The 23,543-nt window shown below is 35.6% G+C and overlaps 1 protein-coding gene across 4 annotated transcripts in view; it reads right to left on the reverse strand.

Moving 5' to 3' along the window:
- PTPRQ (protein tyrosine phosphatase receptor type Q) overlaps positions 1-23,543 on the reverse strand; it is a 122,293-nt gene that overhangs the window by 31,037 nt on the left and 67,713 nt on the right. For all 4 annotated transcript variants that reach the window (XM_052669064.1, XM_052669065.1, XM_052669066.1 and 1 more), the window contains exons 42-48: positions 21,553-21,822; positions 12,896-13,228; positions 7,093-7,214; positions 3,857-4,043; positions 1,937-2,181; positions 1,051-1,117; positions 340-498 (exon numbers count right to left, since the gene is read on the reverse strand). In XM_052669064.1, coding sequence (XP_052525024.1) covers positions 340-498; positions 1,051-1,117; positions 1,937-2,181; positions 3,857-4,043; positions 7,093-7,214; positions 12,896-13,228; positions 21,553-21,822 — 1,383 coding nt within the window. The remainder of the gene's footprint in view (positions 1-339; positions 499-1,050; positions 1,118-1,936; positions 2,182-3,856; positions 4,044-7,092; positions 7,215-12,895; positions 13,229-21,552; positions 21,823-23,543) is intronic.

Below are 23,543 nucleotides of genomic sequence, written 5' to 3' on the forward strand. Positions count from 1 at the left end.
GCCAAATGTATGTATTTATTCAAAGAAATGGGAAATTAAGAAAATAGAATGATAACAGTAGGGCTAGAATAATACAGGTGACCTCAAGCAACGTGGATGATTTTTCATTGGCAAGTGTTTTCAAAATCCAGCCCACAGGTATTGTGGAAGATATTTCGCTCATAATAATGTTGCCATAGCTAAACAGATTTTGTTAACTAACATGAAGTTTCTGACAATCCCTTCCCACATGAAAAAAAAAAAGGGGGGGGGGGGGGGTGGGAAGGGGAAGGGGGGCAAACCAAACAAGCTGAAAAGAAAGAAATTCAAAAATCCTGAAATCGACTTTCAGGATTCTACCTCCAGCTTCCACAACAAGAACTTGTATCTTCTTGATAGGTCCATGATCATCACTGTAATAACATACTGGCATTCTGATCGTGATTGTTGTTGCTGTGACAAGCAAGGCCCCATTGGTATCATAAACAGGTGTTGGTTTCTTTTTAGGCCGTGGTGGTTCTGGTTTTAAACAAAGATACACCGCACAGTTTTGTTTTTGGTTCTTTTCAAAACAAGTTCAGACATGTAGCTGTGTTATGGATGATAAATAATCACCATATTTTAAGGGACAATTTCATGTCCTAAACGTGTTTCAAGCCACTTAAAAATCTGTTCTGACAAATGACCTGCATATTAGTTTTTACTTAAAAAACAATAAAAAGTTTGAATCTTAGTTTTTCGGAAAAATTTCAGTCAATGACTGTATTTACTTCTAAGAATGTGATACATAGACACACCTCTGTGACATTGTTCTAAGCTGTTTGCTCATGGCAGCTAAAATACAGATGACAATGCTTATTTCACTGAGAATGCATGTGGTTTAGCATATGATCTGTGATAGAGAGCAAAACTGAGCACTGCAAGTCAAGCCTATCAGCTGTGTATTCCTGTTCCTACCTCATGATGCCTCTGAAAATAGCTGAAGGCACGCAGCTGTGTAGTCACAGGTAAAACAGCACTATCTAAAGTATTCATAGAGATTTCAGGTAAATGACAATTTATGAGACATACCTTTGATATCCATGGTGATTTTCAATTGAATTTTTGGCCCCGCACCAGCACCATTAATTGCATACACCTTAAAAAAAGAAATGTTATAATGAGTATTTGCACTAGCTTCAAATCTGTCAAATCTGTATCTATCTGGAACAACAATGAATGCTGAAACATTTATTTTATGTCATTCACACTTTGCTACAACTTACTTCTTATTTCTTTATAATCCTGAGTAGAGTAACCCTTTGTCATTTGTAATCTAGCTCTTACAGAAGGAGAAAACCAAACCCACTTAAAGAGTTACGTCACCACCTCTCATGTACTACTCTACGATTATATGATTGAACATAGGGAATTTGGTCATGGGACAAAGGGTAATGGCTTTAAACTAAAAGAGGGTAAATTAAATTTGTATCAGAAGGAAATTCCTGTGAAGGTGGTGGTGAGGCACTGGAACAGGTTGTCCAGAGAAGCTGTGGATGATCCATCCTTGTTGGCATCCAAGGCCATGTTGGATGGGGCCCTCGGCAGCTTGGTGTGGTGGGTGCAACTCTGCCCATGGCAGAGTTGGAACTGATGATCTTTAAGGTCTCTTCCAATCTAAACCATTCTATGATTCTACTACTCCTAAAGCACATACTCCTTGTAAGTTTTCCTTGCAGAAGAAGACTTTTCATGTGAACTAAATGAGCAATGCAAGTGCTGGAATTAAGAGTGAAAGTTGGTCTTGTTTCATGCTTCACAAGTACATGAATCCCATTACTCCTCTCTTTCCTCTGATTTCACGCTCTTCACACCCTATACATTCTGTATTAAAATCTTGTATTTGGCTTAGCTCTGTGTTCTTTAATTTCTCAATCATATCAGGGGAAAAACCCAAAGAAAAAGTGTTAATTCTTACGCTGACATTATAGGTATGTCCTCCTTTCAATCCTTCTATCATGGCAGTGACTGACTGATCTGTTTTATCAATGACACTAAGGTTGTGGATCCGGATAGCAGCAGGATCATCTTCATTGTACACCATAGCTTGATACACCTGAATATTCCCATTTGGTTCAGATGGCGGCACAAATGTCACTTGGAACTTTGTTACTTCATCAGGTATCTTCTGAAATGTTACGTTGTTAGGTGGGTCTTCAGGTACTGAAATAGACATTTCAGTCATCTACTTAAATCAGTTCACTACTCTGACTACTAGAGTAAAAATTGAAAAATTACAAATACTTTTGCCTATTGTATTATTTCATTGGTATTTTCTGTTTCCAGTAAAAACATCTCGACATTTTAACTGTGTATGTAAATATTTATAAAGAGAATTAAAAGTTAAATATGCAGTGAAATATTATTCTTGATGATAGCACTTAATGCTACAAATATTAAAAATGATTGCTAGATAATCCTCAGTAGTTTCTACTCACACAAGTTCCAATTTTCTACACAGAAAGCCTGAAGGCATCATTGTACTTTGAAATAAACAAAGGTAAAGAAATCCTCACATGGGCTGACAAGCAAGAAGCGTTAGTGCAGAGTAGCCTTTCCTGAAAGCCCTGTCAACAGCTTGCTTCCTCTCGACATAAAAGCAAGCTCCCATGTTCCTGTCTCTAACAAAAAACCTTTCCACTATCTGATGCCCAGTCACTAGAAGGGAATCACAGTAGGTTGAACAAGTGTTTCAGCTTTTGTCCAGAAATATACCAGAAGCCAGCAACTACACAAACACAACATGCCCTTTTGCCAAAGACGGTTATTTATCAAACTCCAAACTCCAGTAGTATATTGTCAAGACAGCGGAAATATAAATCATTTTCCCTATGTCCCTGTCTGAAAGAAAAGGCTGTAACATTCTTTCCCAGCAGCTGAATATTTACAGCTCTACCTGAGCAGACAAATCTGTAGTATGATCTCTAAATAGTGAAATCAAGTAACTGAAGGTAAACATATTCCCTCAGCTAGGATTTAGATACAGTTGTTAAATCTTCCAGTTTTTTTTAACCCTTAACAACAAATCCTAACTCAGGCTCCTCTGCAGTAAGTCTGTGTAACTTCCTCAGATACTCTGCTGTACATTAGACTGTGGAAACCAGATGAGATGAGATGATGGAAAAATTAACTCTTCTTCAGCGAGGTTACCGAACCTTCTATTGTATCACACTTCAACATGAAAGAAAGGGCTACAAAATAACGATAGCTCACAAGACAATCTCAGCTACCAATTAATTTAATCTTCATTCACTTTTCCACAGGAGAAGCAACTCAACACCAGCGAAGACATCGGATTTAGTACAATCAAAAACTGTGTATGTTAAATTAGGATAATATCTTCCCTGTGTACATCAGTCTTTATTTTCCTAAGCAAGTGTTGGCTACTTACTGCAAACGTTGGTGTTACGACTCCTCATATAGTTTCCTCACACTCATCTGTCCACTTCTTTTTTTCTGAATAACTCAGTAGTTTAGCAATTTTCTTTTTCCTTAATATCCACCTCCTTCTCCAAATTGTTTTGAATGTGTGGAAGATCTGACTCTAGTATGTATCCTTATAGACCTTCACTAGAAACCTCCTTCCATCCAGAATACACAAATTATGTATTCAGATAAGTACAGGTGCCATACACAGGAATTCACTTCATTTAAAGGTAAACCTCAGTATTTATTATCACCATCGCATTCTTGCTAATTGACATCTTCTAAACATGAAAGCAAAAATTACTGTGAGAACAAATGTGTATTAAGTGCACCCTGTGTTTAAAACTGCGGTTTATCAGATGAAGGAAAAAATGCAAACATTGATTCATACAAAGTAGAGAAAAATACAAACCTGCTTCAAAAGTGGAGACAATTACTGGAGAACTAGCTTTGCCTTCAATAGCTGCAGCATTAACATCCCCCGTAAAGGCAATGATTACTACAGAATACCTTGTAAATGCTTTTAAATCAGAAATTTCTAAGATTTTACCCTCATCATTCGTCCTCAGAAACTGGGCTTTATAATTTTCATTATCTACCTGTAAAACAAAATTTTAAAAAAGCAAGACTTCAAACAATCAACAGCAGGATATTTAAACACCACATTTAACTTTTATCTTCCCCATTTCCTAATCACCTACATAAGAGTTTACAAATCTTCAGCTAAAAAGACTAAAAAGCTGCATAAGGAGCATACTTCCTTCCTACTCACTTCCTTGGCACTTCATGTAGCATGTGACAAAACATTGAAAATCCAATCAGAAATTACGTTTGCACTAAAAAAAAAGATCTGGATCTTTTTTTACAAAATCTTGCAACAATTTACCTAAATATATATATATATATATATATATATATATATATATATATATATATATATAAAACTGAGACTGTAAGGTTTGTGAAAAACTGGGTCAATTTATAGGATTTTGCTGAGGAGTTTCCTCACTTCTAAGAGTGTGATAATGAATCATGCCAGGAGGATTCCAGGTACTCCTGTTCCTGTGTTAGACCAACAATATGGACCAGATTGTTTCTCAAGATCTGAATGTCTTAAGCAATCTGCAGCCCTGCAGAAAAATAATCTACAAAATCTATAAATCTCTCTGCTTTACATCCAACAAATCACTTCTAATCTTAGCTGAAAAAAAAAAGGAGAAAAAGGAAAAATGGGGGCTTTTCTAGCATGTGCCTATTTCTGTTGCTTCAGTTAATGATGTTTTCATTATTGTTTCTTTAGTATGTAATTTGAAAAGAGGATTAGGTAGCTGTACAGTAGTTTTCCCATTGGATGCAATCTGTATTAAACACAGCTGCTAAAACATTAGAACAGTTCTATCATACCTTTTATTTGACAGATACTCATCTATCCCCACTGAGAATTAACGTGAACTAAACTTTTTGATGGACTAAGCAGACATTCATTTCCTGGGATTGCCATCAAGAGTTGAAATACTTTTTCCTATCTGACTATCAAAAATCTGGCATATAATGTTTACACAAAAGCTAAAATATAATCACAACACTGCATCATTTTACCTATAGTTTTCCAAAAGCTGTATGGTTTGGTTGTATCTTCCTTACTTGTTTTCAGTAACATTTTATTCATGACTAACTCTAATTACAATAGACAGCACGACAAACTAAAATATGACATTGATAAAATATACATAGGTCAGTTTTCTGATCTAAGTGCAAGAAACATCCTAGTAATTTTAAAACCATCTGAATGCATTCACTAATGAATTATAACTACCGACTTTTAGGAATAAAGATGATGGAGCAGGAATATAAAACTATTCTACCCTGTGAGCCAACTTTTATAAATCCTCAAAGATATTCAGTTGATAACTGAAATGAACAAGCTGTATGTATGGAATGTTTGTAGATTTTTGAGTTTTCGCAAAAAAATTTGCACAGAGACAATAGGACATATACTCAAATGTTCATCACGAAAAGATTGTGACAGTCATGTTGGCCTTTGGTAAGGAACCTGTTTTTAAGTTTATTATGAATTCTGGTACACGCATAGTTTATCTTAGTAAGAAAATTACTGTAACTTAGACTGTTCATATATTAGTAACATGGTCATAGTGCAGAATCTGATGACACCTTGTTTACAATGCAGAATTCAAGGAGGAATTGCTTAAATATAAATTGATTAAATAATGTGCACAAAACATTAAGCTTTCAAAATTGAATTTGAAGGCTTTATTAAAACCATCAAAATTAGTCTTTGTATTGATCCATTATGAGTATATTTAGTCAAAAAGTGTCAGGAAATTTTCACAAGGAAAAAAAATCTTCTCTAACTTCAGTAAAAGAGGAATACAGATTGTAATGTAATTTCTTGTGACCGACCCAGCAGGCCAAGGCACTGTTCCTTCCCTGTTAGTTATTCCCTTGTCTGCCTGCCTGTCCTTCCTTGTACTGCTGAGGTAAGTGTGTTCAGAACTGAACAGACTGCACTCTAAACAATGTAGAATGAATTTAGAGTGCACATTATTCTGTATTATAACTTCACTGAGGAGTGTAAAAATACTTGGTATTTTTTACTGATCTCTTCAGAAATTTTAATTGCACAAAAAACTCATCATTAACATTTTAGCATATCCACAATCCTTATGATTAATTTAGAAAAACTGAAAATATATAGATAATGTTACTCTTATCCCAGAAAATTGAAATCAGTTTATATTTATAGTCTTCAAATAGTTTGAAATATTCTTTCAATTTTTTTCCCCATTTCCTAGCAAGCTTATGCAGAATTTTTGAACTTGCAAACAGCAAATTTTCCAAGATAAGGTCTAGTGAACTGCTTCCATTTACACTGGTAGCCTTATCTCTATAATTTCTGAACTAGGGATCCTATATCCTACTTAAAACTTCTCATATGCACAAACTTATAAAGTTCCATATCTTGCCACAGGGCAGGAAATGACTTGAGGTTTATTAATGGTTGTTTTAAGTGTAGTATAGGATGAAAAGAGAAAGGCCACTAGAGCTTTTCTCTTATGTCAGGTTTTTGTTTTTTTTTTGCTTATAAAGATCAAGGAGAAAGAAGTGTTATTACTGTGCTACCAAAATATAGCTAATCTGATGAGTGGAAAATCCAGTTTGGCTTTAAAATTTGCCCTCTGATGCACTGAGTAACTTTGTACAAGTCACATCCTTTTGCTAGGCTCTCCACTCTTTTGTAAAATTATGACAAAGAGCTTTTACCTCAGAGAGAAAAAAGACATTATCATTTTTACTGGTAAACAGCATCATTATTGTTTGAAGAAGGTACACCTCTGCAAAGCTCAGCTACTGCTTGGCAGTATACAATCACTGCTAAACCTTTTTTTTCTGCAAGACCTCTTATTAGCACACATTATTTCACACCAACTAATGAATCTATTTCCCAGTAAGAAATGTATGAATGTGCAATCAAACCGTATGTGGAATTTATGTGAAAATGGACACTTCAGTTATACTATTTTTCATTCCAATTTGCAAGTTTTTAACTTCTATTAAAAACATCTTCTACGAGTTCTTACATCACCAAACATCTGTATTACTATCGAAAATAAAAGAGAGTTGTCTTACTGAGGTAATGTCTATGAGATAGCACGTTGGGCCAGTAATGACAACAGGTTCACTCCAGCTGATATTGATACTGTGAGGAGAGGTAGCTAACACTGTCACGTTTTCTGGAGGACCATCTGGAGCTATAGAAAACATACGTATGTGAGTCACAGTTAAAGAAGTGCACAACAAATAGCCCATCATTTTTAACATAGAGATTATTTTCCAATTTCAAAATAATATTTTCACACATTTGCTACTATACACCGCTTAAATCATGACAACATTTTTCATTCTTTTCTGATAAAGCATGCACTGGGATTTGGAAACACAGCTCTTGTTGCAAGTACCATGGCATTTATAGAGCATTAAATATCGAGAATTTCTTCATAAATAGAAATTATAACTATTGTTTATATATTTATTAATTTATTACAGGTTAATTATATGTGTTTTGTAGGACACAAGCAAAAAATATATATAGCTCTTTACACAAATAGGCATGCCTAATATATGAAAGAGAATTGATGTCAAATTAATCATGCAAAGAATGAGAAATTACAAAAACACAAAGTCTTCTGCAAAAGATTCCAATAATGTTGGACAGTACCAGTACACTAATATTTATAGAAAAACAGAAGTTTTTTAAATTTGATTTTCATTTACTCTTAACATATTAAGAATCTCTAGAAAACACAGATTGAAAAGAAATAGGAGCTGTAAGCAGGTAAGAAGAATCACATTAAGAGTTTTACGATTTCTTTTTTTCAATATAGTATGTGAATTAACCTAGTTATTTGTTTCTAAATACTATTATGTATGTTTCTATGTTTCTATTCATGAAATCATTTAAAAATATAGCAAGTGTCAGTAAGTAGTATTACTTTTACTTAATGTGTGTGGTAAATTTTGGGCAGCTAAATTTTAGAATAGAAGTGACAACAGATTTGTAGGTTATGTCAGAACTTTACTCCATAGTACCTTTTTTTTTTTTTTTTCATGTACAACAACAACAAAAAAAGACAACTGTGACACAGCTCACTGAACTATTATAGAAGGCACAACAGTTTTGCACATATTTCCTTGGCTTCATGGTACCTCTTTTTTTTTTATCTATAACAAAAAAATTGTGACTATGATTAACAAATATCAGTGAATAGTCTGTCAGAGAACTTGATGAGGAAAGTTGGAGTGTATACGAGGCTACCTGGCTTAGTAGGTAGAAAATATGTTAGGAAAAGGAAAAATAGTATGGAATGAGAAATGTAACTATTGAAATTAGGTGTGATGCCTCATAAGAAGAGATTTTGCACCATGAAGGTGTATATTTTGCTCGGCAGTGGCAAAATAAAATAGGAAAAACAGGGAGTTGAGAAGTGCTATGAAGAGTTAAAAATATTGGAAACAGGGTTTAGACTGGTGTGCTGCTGTTAGCAGGAATACAATATACTTTGTAGGCAGGATCAAATTTAGCCATTGGAAGTAGTCCTCAAAAATAGTGAACAGGGTGGAACAACAGAATGAAGACTAATTGAATGAACTATGAAAGCACATGAGGGTAATGAAAGAGAGGAGCAAGTATTTTCCCCTACAGACTCAAATTAGAGCAAGTTAAACTTATTTTCCATCTTCAGACAGAGACTTTCAGTTATTATGGCAGTGGTCCTGCCTTAACTCCAATGGAAATTTCTCAAAAATATTACAAAACAGTATATTCAGCTTCCCAAGTATTGGTTTCCTTCCAAACTAACCAAGCTTCCAAAGACAGTTTTCCATTACTCTTCCACAACATTAATGAAGCATTGAATTTTTTTGTTTCAGATGTAAATTTACATTAGAAAATGATTGTAGAGATAATTGTAAGCCTAACCTAATCTACAAATGATCCAATCTGAAGCTTTTATTTTATTTTCATATGTAGGTTCTATTTGATATATTTTTAGATCTAAGAAAATTCTAATTGAGTACATTGTTTTTAAGATGCTTATCCAAATTACATTACAATTTTAATACCCAGTTTACTTTCATTGTGAAAAGTTTAAAGACATCAACTGAAATATACCAAGATCTAGGAATGTTTTCTGAAATTAGAAAGGGAACGAGAAAATTAAGTATGTCTAAAATTTCTCATGTCTTATAAAAAAAATCTTTTTAAAAACTGTTGACTTCAGTGGGTAACTGCCATGTTCTGATTTAGGTTTGTTTGTGAAATTAATCTAGTCAATACGAGGCCATGATATCACTATACCCTTACTCTTATAAATCACAGCAATTTACTCAGTAGAAATGACCTAGTCTTATTCTCTCATTCCCCTATAATCCAATCACTTCCTCTCACAAGCACTTTTCTCCTGGTTTTCACAATAATGCATTTTCTGTAACTAATAACCATCATTTCCTGATTATCATGCTTCTATCCTTGCAGAGGAATGTGAGTCTTATGGAGGTCAGGGTCATCTTTCCCATCCATCTGTGTCCTGATGCTAAGGCAACAGTTAAGTGTGTTAGCTTGAAGATAAGTCTGGATAGCCCATCATTTAGGATAATCCTCAAAAATAAGAAGGAATCGTCCAGTCTCCTAACAGAAATTCATGCTTGCCAGTTTGGCTAATCCCAATCCTTTTTCTTTTTCCCTCCAACAATTAAGTGTGACATTCAGTTATTTCATTTTACAATTACCTAGGTTACCAACATTTAAACAATTATATTTTGTACTAGGCCATAGTTACTCTCCAACTTAGTTGAGAGAGAATGAAAGGAGCATAGAAAACCAAGTTATCTGAGGCAAAATCTACCTGTATACAACAAAAGACATATAGAACAAAACCTTCTCACTATACATAAAAATTTCCTTAAGTATACCAAGCAACTGAATAACAGCAGGGATTGGGAAAGTAGGTGCTGAAAAGAGAAGCGTAACTTTCTGCTCCATGCATCTTTATCCTATCCTTCATGGGACACTCTAACATCTGGGATTTTCCTTTGCATGTCAGTATATCCTGGCATTTGGAGACCTGGCAGTTTACCAAAAAAGCACTGCAGGATCTATGAGATCCAAAATCAGCTCAATGATTTCACTGCCCTTAATTTTCCAGATAATGCTGATCCTTCAGAATGATTTTTCCCTTAGAAGCAATGAATTTGGCCAGTCTTATCCTCCTTATAAATGCAAAGGTGAAGCTCAGGGGCTAAGCACAGGTGTGAGGAAACAAAATTTCCTCAACTGTGGAAAACGTTTGTTGCCTTTTCCCTTACTGTGACACAGCACTGTGATCTTCTATACTGGTAACTACATAAATCTAAGCTGAAAATATTTCATCTTGCAAAGTAGATTTGGCTCTCAGGTAATCAATCAGCTAAGCTATTACAGTGCTATCAAAATACTTTATGAGACAGTAGGACAAATCCTGTGAGAATAATCCGCAAGACAGAAGTTTGAATAGTTTATCTGGTTCTGAGAAGTGAACCTTACTGATAACCTGTAACATTTTCCACAGAGTAGAACTGTATAGCCTAATTCACTACAGAACATCTTCATGCAACTGAGTTGAATCTTAAAGAATTCCTTCGGCCTTAAGTTTAGCTTCATAATGAACAACTGAAATAAATAAATATAAGAGATTCTCATCTTAGTCACTGGATATTCAGAATTATTAGCTTTTGCTGCTGTAGTACAAGTGTAATATACAGCACTTGAAAATGTAAAGATTATCTAGGGCTTCTATTATGTATTTTTTGTTGTTGTTGATGAGATTTCTCTTTATGTTCTTGAAATTAAGTCTAACATTTTATTTGCTTAAATGCTGTAAATTCTTGAATATAAGAAATATAGGCCTGAGAGAAACAAAAACTTCAGAGCGGTAACTTCTGCCCTCAAACCTGAACACTCAACTCTTATTATTTTATGAGCTGAGTACTCAGGCTATTTTACATAGCATCTAAGCACCCTTAAGCCCTAGCAGACCTTGTATATTGGCTGGGTACCAGAAGGCTAATCCAGAGGACGCTTGGCCCAGTCAACATGAGAGAGAGGAGGGAAAACTACACCTGTTCAGTGGATGCACTCTGCAGGACTTCCCGGAGCATCCCCAAATCAGGGAGGTTCTTGGTGCTTCTGAAGCTGCCAGCTGTGACATGCTCTGTTTCTCATTTTCCTCTCCAGCCGATTGCCCCCAGGATAAAGGCCAGCATCCAGCCACAATATCTGGAATCCTGCCCATGCCTTTTGGTTCTGGGGCGGTGTGTTTTATAGGCAGCCGATCACTCTACATGTCATCTTAGTGCACAGGAAATTTGTTGCCGCCCTGTTCCCCACCACGGACACAGAGCATGGGAAGGGATTGTGCAGTTCACTGAAGCTTTTCTGCTTCAACTTCTGTCTCTTCAGTAGGAGAGAGAAGAAGCTATTTCTTTCTTAAACCATACTGTTCCATACACTATCTGGAGAGGAAATCTTCAAGATGATACTTGAGGTGCTGATATGTGTTTTGGTTTTCTGCTTCTCCGTTCAGTTTAAATATCTAATTTTCTGAAACTCGACTACAATGTATCAAGGTATTTGCATATCTCAGCAGCTGAGATGTATGTAATATAAAGAAATACCCCACAGCTTCCAGTTGCTGGCTCACAAGTGGTACAATTTCTGTTATCTATTTTCTGCTCTGTCTGGGGTCATATATTTTTATTTCATTTTCCTTTCATTTAAATATTGTATTAATTTACAGGCATAGCATCTACACAAGAACTGGACAAAGAAAGTGGACATGAGAATGACTCTGTAGCTGATTCCAGTACTTTTCAGTCCAAAGGACATCTTCTGTGATTTACATTAAAAAATGAGTTGTTGTGAAGTTTGCTATCATGGTGCCTAAACCTCTTTGTGTTTCCTCAACTTCCAGGAAAACTGTGACATATTTATGGATGGACATGCACATATACTATAAAGAACAGATACCAAAGCCTCCTGAGTTCACATCACATGATTGTAAAAACATGAATGGAACAAAGTAAGTATGTGGACTATTGAAAAATCCTTGTTACACAGCTATTTAAATCCTTGGTCTATTAAGATTACTGTGAAATGGAGTGAAGGAGCTGAGATTTAGACAGGCTGCTCATGGTGATTCTCTCTTGCTCTACACAGACCAAAGGCCAGATTTCAAAGATGCTCTGATTTAGGCTGGCTGCAGAGTGGTAGGCTTTCATGTCCCCATATCAACTATTTAAATAATTTACGTTTCATTCCTCTTTTCTCAAACGTCATTAAATGAAATCTTTAGCGGCCTTGAAGACAATACATGGCTACTCTGCTCTGCAACTTAAGGTAGACAATGGTATTGAAAAGAAATCATAATTCCTTTGAAAATACTGCTAACATTCTACTGGAAGGAATGCACAGCAGAATTTTTGAAAAGCATTTGTATGAATGAACAGGCTTTTAGTCAAAGAATAAAAAGACTGCATTTCATTGACACATCCCACATATGAAGACAAACTGATCACAACATATCAACCAGATTTACCATATCAACTCAGATGTACCAATCCTAGATATAGAGTTGGGCTAAGGAATGAAATTTCTGTTGAGCAAATAGGATAGTAAAACAACCAAATGACAGGAAAATCTAAAGTAGTGTAATGTATGCAAACCTACCAAATGATTTATATCATGATATTTTGAACTTGAAGAACTGCAGTTAATCCTTACTGTATTCACTAGCACTATAGGTCTCTGAAGCAATAACTTCTACTACAAGTTCTTACTTATTTAGGTGACCAACCCTTTGTTACAGCAATATGACATATAACAAACTTCCTTACTTACGGCCAGGAAGTGTTTGTGTAGAAATCCAAGGAGAAGAACTTCCATATCCAGCATTCGTACTGGCAGCAACTGCAAATCTGTACCATCTGTATTTTTTCAGTCCATACACCGTCTCTTCTATCTGGGCATTGACTGCTTTTTCATATAAATATTGATGAATCTCATCTTCAATACATTCCTGAGTTTCCCAATTACTGCAGTGGACAGACTGTAGCTGTGTGGTAATCTTGTAGTTTTGAAAGTAGCCAGGGACCAATTTCGGTGATCTCCAATTCAAAGTCACACTTGTTGATTGCACGTTGGAAAAAACAATATCCCTGGGAGCACTAGGAACTACAAATAAAAGACCTTGTAATAGATCTTCAGTTGAATGAAAAGCGATTGCAGCTATAACTGTTTTATCCAGTAGTCAAAAAATAATTTATTAAGCATGTCTGAACTACAGGATTCAAATTCATAGGGTTAATCAGGAATAAATGCATTGGTTTAAATTACACCAAATATATATAGGTGGCATACATGTACTATAGTTTTGAAATAAAGAAAAATACTTTTAGGTGTGGCATGCAAGGCAAGCTTTGAGAGGTGTGACATTGCTGTTGCTACATTTGGGGCTATGTCTCAACTCAGGGAGCGAGTATCAAGCAGTTATTTTTGGCCTATCCATAGCATCTCTTACTGCTATTGCTGACTGAGATTCCTCACCTCTCACTTAGAAATACTTGTCCCTCTCTCATCTCACCTTCTGAATGGTATCAACACACACAGTATGTTTTTGTATCTTTGTACAATGCAGCTGTTTTACAAGCTGTTCAGCAAACAACAAATTAAAAAAAAAACAACACACAAAACACGAAAAACAGTAGCACATGAATAATATGGCCATATAAGATAGAAAAAGAAACTTTCCACAAAGTTTCTTACTGTGTTACTTAAATATTTATATATGCATAGATATAAACAGATTTATAGCAGTGTACATGCACATGCACATACACACACATTTACCCATATCTATATTAAGCTAACAAAGTACTCTCAGCTCTTGCAGATTGGATGCAACATATGGTTTTGTGCTATATCAAATAGTCATTCAGTAAGCTAATATTATCTCTAAGACCCTCTGTAAGATAATACTAATACTCTATGGCAAAAAAACTGTGCAGAGAAATCAGCTCAGAAATCATTTCGTGCATTTAGCTTTAAAGAGTGCTTTGGACTTTTGACGGAAGAAGTATTGCTGGTAAAAGAAAACACATGATATATCCGAAACTGAAACTGAAGAAGCCCAAAGGCTTACATAAAGAATAAAAGGATTCCAATGTTACTGCAGAAGAAAGAGGAAACCTTCAATACTTCTTTTCAGCCTTTTGGGAATCTCTGATCTCAGCATTCACCTGCCAAAATTTGGGCATAAAACATCATCATAACATAACAAGCTGAAGCCTCTCCACTAAATTCACTAAATGTGAATATTTAACAAGAAAGAGATGCAGGTTCACAATCAAAACAAGCTTGAACAACAGAAAGAGAAATTCAAATCCCTTCATATGAGCCCAAAGAAGATGGAACCTGTGGGACAGAGGTCAGACAGAGAAGTCATGGGGACTTCCTCTGTCGCAGTATGCAGTAGCTCCACATGCTTGCAGCTTGATGCTCACTAAGCAAACACAGACCAAAAGCTAACTGGAAAGAAAAAAAAAAAGAAAAGAAAAAAAAAGCATTTGGCAGAGCTAGCTAATTTTCATCACTATTGCAAAGTACCAAAATCAATGTCGTTTTACTCTGTTATTACTACAGTGAAGAGAAGCAAAGTACAGGAATTAAAGCAAATCAGATTGAAACTGTCTTGCTTCATCAGTTTTAGAGAGGCAATAATCAATTTGTTCACTTTGGTTAAAAAAAAAAACACCTATTTTCACAATTAGGAAAATACAAGTAAGGGAATATTTATCCGTTAGCAACTGGAAAAGAAAGGTGGGGGAACATTCAATAATTACTATGAAAATTCTGTATCCTTTAAAAATCCTGATTTCGATTAGGATATAGGCTATTACAATCTGTTAAGGAACTGCAAAGCATATTAATCTTATAATCTTTTGATGATGACAAAATTTGAGATAAAATGCATAAAATGGATAAAAGAAGTGAAATAAAAGTTGTCACCAAGTTGCACCCTGTACTAGAATTAAAATAAAGTCTTTTTAAGACTCAGTGCTGTACATTCCAGGAATTTAAGAGTCAGCAGTTCCAAAGACATCAGATCAGATCAAAATTGAGGCAATTTAAGGAATAAATAAATAAATAAATGAAAATTCGAAAAAAAAAATTAAAAAGGTAAAATAAAGAATAAATAAGAGGAGGATTATTCTTTTTTCATAAGGAATATGACCTCACTATCACAGGCACGTGACCAAGAGCTTCTGCTGTGATGAGAACACCCAACACTGGATGGCTTGTAATATAAATTTAAAAATTATCAAGTTAGAGATTGAAAGAACCTGAATAATAATAACTCTTAATCCAATATCACAAGCATCCTACAGCTGAGAACTGATTATTGCGCTACACTCCCATTTAAACGATAGACTGGATTAAATGCCAATAAGACATCTTGCATAAAGCTTAAAGCTTTCTGCCTGAGCATAGGAAAAATGATTGAATACAATTTCATGCTTCCTCATCACAAGATTTTAAGGAAAGCAGATCTTAAAAAGCATTTCTAATCCACAGATCCCATATACTCAAGGTTCCTGACAGAAAAGCAGAACCACAAGAGCCTGTCTGAATATAATAATGGAAAAATATAGAAACAAATTAATGTGGACAGTAACCAGTTGATTGCTGGGCGCCAAAAGGAAGGTGGAAATATACATTCATTCCAACTGCACAGCTGGTAGAGCTACAGGTGGGATAACTGCAGTCTTGCGCAACTAAAATTAGGCAGGTTAAAGAGGCAATCGCTGGCAGTTTTGCCCATGTTCTAGCCAGATGGTGGGCTTTCCAGCTCAAGATTATCCTAGTCCCCTAGTTTCAACTTGAGAGTTCACAGTTCTGTAAGAAAGACAGAAGAGATGCCTGACAGTTTGAGAGAACTACACATTCTTAAGGAAAAATAGCAGTGGCTGTGATTTGTGGGCACTCAAACATAACAGCTACAGCTAAATAAAGCCAGCTGTTTGTACTGACAAACTCTCAGAGCAAACAGAAGAACGAAGGGCAGAGAAATCCTTTCTGTCTCCTTGAGAAGAGTCTTTTCCCCCTACCTGCAGAGGGAGCCCATAAAAATTACTCTTACAAGGCTGAAGATGGTCTGAAAATCCCAGTGACTACATAAAAACCATTGTTTTGAAAGATAAGACTGCATGTATAAAGGCAACAGACATTTGAAAAAGACTTCTTTTGTACAAAAAGCATTTATTTCCATTTTATGTCACTGTTTTGTTGTTTTTTTTTTTTCCCAGTTTTCTAAGACATTTGTGTGCAAAATATTTCTAATCTACAAAAACTGGTCACTTAGTAAAAGATAGAAGAAAGCTTTTTGTGCCAGTGCCTAGCTAGATCTTTAAAACAGAATTAAAGCCCTAAAATCTCTCAGTTTAGAATCTAGTTCATCTTATGTCATTTCTTCCATATAAAAATCAATTATAAACATAATCTGTCATCAGAATGAAAAACCATGATGTGACCCCAGACTCCATTGCAGGGGTACTCCAAGGGCTGCAAGGAGGAGTGACACCCAGTGGCACTCCTGCACTAGATGACTGTGCTCAATGACACAATTTCAAGACAACTATGCTATTGGGTTACAGATACAAAGAGGATTACAATTACTCCAGCATGGAGAATCAGATTTCCATTCCTCAAGAATGACTAAAATTCCCCCAACTTTTTCTCTCCACAGATGGTACTGATTTGAACAAACCATTCCATGCTTCCTAGAGTAATCATGCAGCTTGTTTAAATTTTCCAAACATGACTCAACTATGATGAAGTGATCACTGTTCACACTAAAAGCAACTAACGCCAAAACTTGCATCTTTGTGTATTATTCCTTTAGACTAAACTGGAACTGTAACAAAAACTTATCTATCCGCACTTATATACTCCTGCTTTAATATAAGCTTAAAAGGCACTTTATTATTCTTCCTGAATTCCAGAAGGATCTATTTGAACAAAAAAAACTAGGAAAAGGGTGTGTTTAGGGTGATCTAGGACACTAACTGTCTAGGACTGAGCCCTGATTAGCTTATTGGAATTCTAGTGCTAATCACATGTTTAAATTTTCCACAGATCATGGGCAGTATCCCTTAAGTTAATCATTCTATACCCTGCAGTCTTTCCCTATCCAACTATACTGCATTTACTATGATTCATCTAGCTTTGGGAGTAAGGTTTCCAAAGACTGAAAACTTTGATGCAATGCAATGTCCTCCATAGTTTTCAATTTAGTCTTTTTTAATTCAGCTTCTGAAAGCCAGCCAGAATGCTGGCAGAGGGACTAGCCATGAAATGCTGGTAAGTCAGTTTCTGGACTGGAGAAGTAATGAGGTATTTTCAGGTTCATCCACCATTGTTCCCATGATGGCCAAACTCCAAGGAAAAGTGCCTGAAGCCAGATCCACATGGGATCTTAAGCTCCTAAAACCTATTTACGTGCCTGAACTCCTACTGAAGTTGACAGGAAGTTAAGCACCTAAATAGAAGTGACTTTCACAGATCTTGGCCCCAGTTCCCTATGCTCGTCTGGCTGCAATGCTAATCAGTCCTTCCAAAGCTGGCAGACTGCTCTGAGATTAACATTTTATTTGAGAAAACAAATGAAAGGAAATTGCTTGCAGAAAAGGCACCTGACTGTACAAAGACTGAGATCAAGCTGAAAAGTGTTAGTGGAACTGTTTAAAGCCACAGGAATATTTTGTAGGAAAAATCTTATTTGCAATCCAAAGATAACTAAGGGCAGCAAAGGACACAATTACAGAAAGATCTATTGAGAAAAGAGAGAAGTTACAGCTTTCTGTAAAGACCTCTGTGGAAAGGAACGACTACAGCTGCATGGGCTGGGGAACAGAAGACAGTAATCTGATATGGCATAGTTCCTAATGAAGTTAATAAAAAAAAGTCTGCCTACAGAACAGCTGCTTGTAGCTGGAGTTTGGATTAAAAGAACAGTGGCAGCCTAGAAGTCTGTGGGGTGGTATTAAGAGCATCAAGAGGAGGAAGGTGAAGAACAAAGTAGAACACATAGCAGCGGGCACTGAACAAAATGATCTTCAGAAAATTGAGGCATTGGCAAAGAAAATGAACATTCTGTATTGATTATCTCCATTAATTTTTGAAAATTTTGTTACCAAAAGGAGTTTCCTGGGTTAAGCTGATATCCCTGGTGATACTAAATACCACTCTAGTATGGACTGCTAACCTCAGTGGGACTCATTGCGATATAAGGTCTTGCTTGGTAGGAACAAGAACATCATAAATAGGTCCCAGATGATTTCACTAACATAAAAGTGAAAAAAAACTGTAGACTGTTTTTCCCATGACTTGGGACTGATACTATCAGACATGCTCTAAAGGAAATTGCACAGTTGAGAACATGTCTTAAAAAAGCATCCTTGGTTTAGGTCTCTAACATTAGAAAATTCGGTACCTAACTGAAGGATATAAGGACTGAAAAATCAAATCCTACATATCCAAGGAGAAATGCACACCTTAAACAAGGCTTAGAAAAGTAGTGACAACTGTCAGCATACTTTAGTCTTAAACTCAATCAAGAAGGCTCACCTTACTGACAAACTGGACCCTATCTGCTTTTCAGTAAACAATATATTTGACCTATAAATGCTTTTAGTGCCAGCTTTGTATGTAAATCTTACCATGATTTCTTTTATGTTCAGAGTTTACCTAGTCCTTATTAAAAAAAAAATAAAAATAAATCATCCTACACTCTATGATTCCTCTATTTTTATCTACATGCTTCCAAAAATAATATCAATGCAATTTAATGGGTAGCCACCATCTGATCATTGCATTTGTCTAGTGAAGATTTACCATCAACATCAAAGCCACTTATATTCGGACATACCAACTAATTAGAAAATCTAAAAAAGATCTACACTACATTAAGAAAACTGAAGTCCGTGGGAAAAATAGCACTGAGTCTTGGAAAAAAAAAAAATTGAAAGATTTGTGGTCATTCTATTCTTCCATTTAAAGGATTCTTCCAGAGCATATGTAGTTCTCTTCACAAGGCAATGAAGAAATTCACATTATCCACCTCACAAGGCTGTCATGAAATGCCATGTGCTACAAAAAGGCATGTGTTGGAGGAAACAGACCATTTTCTTGGAGGTGTAGGAAGTTTTAAGCCCACTCTGTGTACTTCACAGGCCTAGACAAAACTGACCATATTTTCCAGTGGGCAACTTCATTTTGGGTGTAAAAACCCAAATCCTTAAAGGTTTACTTGTTCAGAGAATAGACTTCCTTTATGTCCAAGAAATAACAGATGATGATATTTTGCCAGCTCTGCACTAGAAGACCTAAGAAACTTTTATATTAATAATCCTTTTAGGCACTACTTTTTTTCATCCATAAAGCATACTTCTGCATACAGTTGCCAGTTATCATACACCAGAAAAATTAAGATTAATCTGTAAAATGTTTCTTTGACAAATTCTTAGTAATATTTCTTTTAAATTGAAGTTATGAATGAATCTCTGTTTAGTAGAAAACAAATAGTAATTACTATCACCATATAACAACACAGCCCTCAACTTGTTACAAGGCTTTGTGTTCATTTATAATATCACATAGGACTAGAGAAAAATTACATTGCATGTCTTAATATTATAATAAATAGATTTTCAGAAAATAGTAAATGCCCCAAATGGCTTTTTAATTCTCTTATTTTTATTCTTAACTGAATGACTCTTACACTGTCCTCGGACTTCTGAGCTAACTGAAGCTGCGTAGCTTTAGTATGACTTTCTGAGAACTATCCTACCAATTTATGGCTCTTTTTCCCTTCTAAAAACTCATTCAACCCTAATAAAATTTCATTTTAATGTGTGCATTTTCTTGAAAATAATCCAAGGACAGCTATTCCGTCATAAAATCCCAAATCATTTATGCATGTGTACTTGCTATATTATATTTCATATACTGCATAATGTATTTAAACACAAAGTAACATTACCACTACAAAGTTGATAGTTTTTGTAACGCACTGCAGCCTGGCAGAAGTGGTTTACCATGACAATGGAGCAATATTAGACACAAAAATCTACTAATCTCCTCATAAATTTAATTTTCATGATTCATGTTTAATTTTACCCAGATATGAACAAGTGTACCTAAATGAAAAGAAAAAGAAAAAAAGAGGCAAATGAACTCTGTAAAAATGCAAAGGTCAAACATTATGCAGTAAGACACGGAGCCAAATTCGATTTCACTTTATGTCAGAAATAAATGCATTGTCAGTGACTCAGTGCTGGCTACATATTCTGTGACTAATCTTAGACCACCATAAATAAGAAGCTGACAACAGCTATAAAACTGTTTCCATTCCCAACCATGAATCTCCAATTCCTAGTAGCCAGTCACCAGAAAACAATTCATGCAAACACACAGTTAAGGAAATGTCCTAATAATATCTAGTTTGCTGTAAATATGACTAAGCAACAACCTCTAAAAGATTGCAAGAAAGAATCTACGCAGTGTATGTAGCAAAAATTATAATGATAATAAAAACATTAAAAAGTATATTGTAGTATAATCCTTCACTCAGGCAAACTCTTAGCACTAAGATCTGTAAGCCGTGTGTTGTTAGAAAATAGTCTTATTTTTTCTGCTACTAGTACAAATCTATAAAACAGACAACAGGCTAGTAGCCTGTCTTTCAAGCCAAGGGTTAATGCACTACATGCACAGAGTCTCCAAGATTTCCTCAATAACTAACAGCCAACCCCAAATTCCTCAAAAATCCCAGCAGCTAACTTTTCCAGGTGGCAGGCTTCTTCGAGGTTATCAGCAACATTTCTCCACCTTCAAGGAAGCAGGCGGCCCAGAAAGCTTCGTGTTCTCCTCTGTACCAGAGGGTAACATGCCTCTCATAAATTTGTCTTCAAAAGTTTCTGGGTTTGGACAATCCCAGTTTTAATCAGGCATCAGCTTGCCAGTCTGGACACCCATTCTCAATTTCAGTCTTACTGGAGCTCTGAGTTAGGACTGGCTTTTCATCAGCTCTGATTTAAAAGAATGTGTACTTTAGATAAATGCTTGCCTGCATCCACATTCAACACAGCAGTTAAGATCACTGCATTTTTTCCAGCCAATGCCGTAAGATTTAATCATGCTTATCTCTAATGTTAAAATAATACATTTCTCAAAAGCAGATTTTGAATCCTGTTGATGGACAAAAGGCCCTGAGCAAACAAGAGGATGCAATACTGAGGTGAAACTTACAAATCACCAAAAAGCTAGAAAGGAAGGGACCTATTCTAAAACCCTAGAAAGAAACCCTGTATTTTTCTTATCCATTAGCAGAACCAAATATTAAAAGGACAGAGATTCAGCTGCCTGTAGTATTTCAGGCCTGCTTGTTTCATAGTCATCATTTAAATTAAAGAAAATAATTAACTTCAGTAATTAGTTACCTTCTTCTGGAAGTGTACTGGCATTGCATATCTGTTCTTCACCGTCACCAGCAGATGTTGCAGCTTTTATTTTAAACTGGTAAGAAATATTTGAAAGCAGATTTTGGAAAGTATGCAGTGTAATATTAGATGAAAAAATTGTAGAACTTCCTTCAACTGTTACAACGTAATGGGTAATCACACCATTGGATGAAGCAGGAGGCTCCCACTGCACGAAGATCGATTCCCAGCTTGTCGCAATACAGTGAGCATTCTGGACAACATCTGGTACTTAAAAGATACACACGTCCCAAAGATTAACATTCTCACAGAATTAAAACCATAATCACAGAGAAATATAGTTGGAGAAGCAGGGACATAATATTCAGAGAGAAGGTGAAATATTCCAGTGACGTATAAATAGACCATAAGCAAAACAGGTTGAGAGAACAAAAAGGATCTCTCTCCTAGTGACCTGACATAGAAGAGGCTACCTATCTGACTTTTTCCTAGTTGCATGCTCCAGTTTTAACTTGACTTCTCATATTTCCTTATTTTAATAATTGAATTGTAGTAGAACATACACAGAAGTGTTAAACTCATATACTCTGCAACAGCTTCAACAGCAGAAAATTCTTATTTATCTCAGCTTTGGTTTGTTGCTTTTGTTTTTTTTTTTTTTAGGGTGCTGTGTCATATGTCTCCTTTCAGCTGAGCAATGATTTGCACAGAAGTCACTAGACAGATTTCAGAGCTGTCCTGATAATGCTATTGCCTCACATTCTTGCTGGTCCCAGCAAGAGAAAGCATTCATAAAAATTGAAGAAAAGGTAGCACATGCTGTACTCCTGCTGAAAATAAAGCATTTAGAGGTGAACAATTCATTAAAAAGAACAAGGAATTAAACTATCTTGGAAAAGGCTAAATTTCTGGCTTTACAAGCTAAGAGATAGTGAGTGCATAATAAGCATACTTTTGCTGGAACATGTCTGGGAACTGTTACTGTAGAACCAGAAATAGAGGGGAGCACTATCATCACTGCATAAAGGTAGATGAATTTCTTTAAAATGATTAATTTGCTTTTCAGAGGTTAAAGAACACTTAAAAAAAAAAAAAAAAAAAGGAATATCTGAAGAAAGACCAGAGAATGTACCATTACATGAATTCAATAGAGAACTGAACAAAAAATTGCCCAGAACCTGGGATGGAGAGAAAGAAAACAGTCTCACAGCTACTTGATCATAAAAAATTTAACGAAAAAACAGAAAAATGACTAGACTACACTCCTGTGGGCAATGCACCTTCAGCATTTCTGGATAAAGTACTGAGAAAATGAACTGTTGAATGACTCAACTGAAGGGGGACTTTGGCTTTTTGGCAGGACACTTTCCAGCTGCAGAGATCCAACTTCCAACCTGATCCAGTTCATTGATGGTCCAGATTTCTCTTTGTGTTCTAAACAGTAAAATATGTGCAGTAAAGCATATTTTTTTCCAGAACTGCTATCATATCAGCTCTGGAAAGAATATTTCATTGGAAGTATAACCATGAAAAATTGCAGTCAAGGTATGGAATGTTTTGCTACTTCCTCTGCTCCCTTTGTTCTCTATGTAAGGGAACCTGGGAGTTCAGACACAGACTTCTATCCATGCTAGTATCCTAGACATCCCTCTTTGAGCAGAACAGCCTGGGAATTGCAACAAAGAGTTGCAGTTTTGCCCAAAAGTCAGCTTTACACATTCACAGAGCTCCATGTCTCTCTTTAGCAGATGTTAAGTATTCTTTTCCACATTATATAATTTTTCGCTTTGAAACAACCTACAACTTCAAGATGTGTAGAAGGCACATGTCAAAACTATACATAATTAATGAACTAAATCAGTTACATTGCATTGACCTTCCTAGATGTCAGGAAGAATAAGACCTAACAAAGATATTTAATTTAAAACTGGTTTTCTTTCCTAAAATAAATGATCAAATATGTTTCTAAAAAATTACATTTTCTTAAAAGA

This window comes from Tympanuchus pallidicinctus, unplaced genomic scaffold (assembly GCF_026119805.1).
Source record: "Tympanuchus pallidicinctus isolate F22 unplaced genomic scaffold, pur_lepc_1.0 scaffold8, whole genome shotgun sequence".
Classification (NCBI taxonomy): domain Eukaryota; kingdom Metazoa; phylum Chordata; class Aves; order Galliformes; family Phasianidae; genus Tympanuchus; species Tympanuchus pallidicinctus.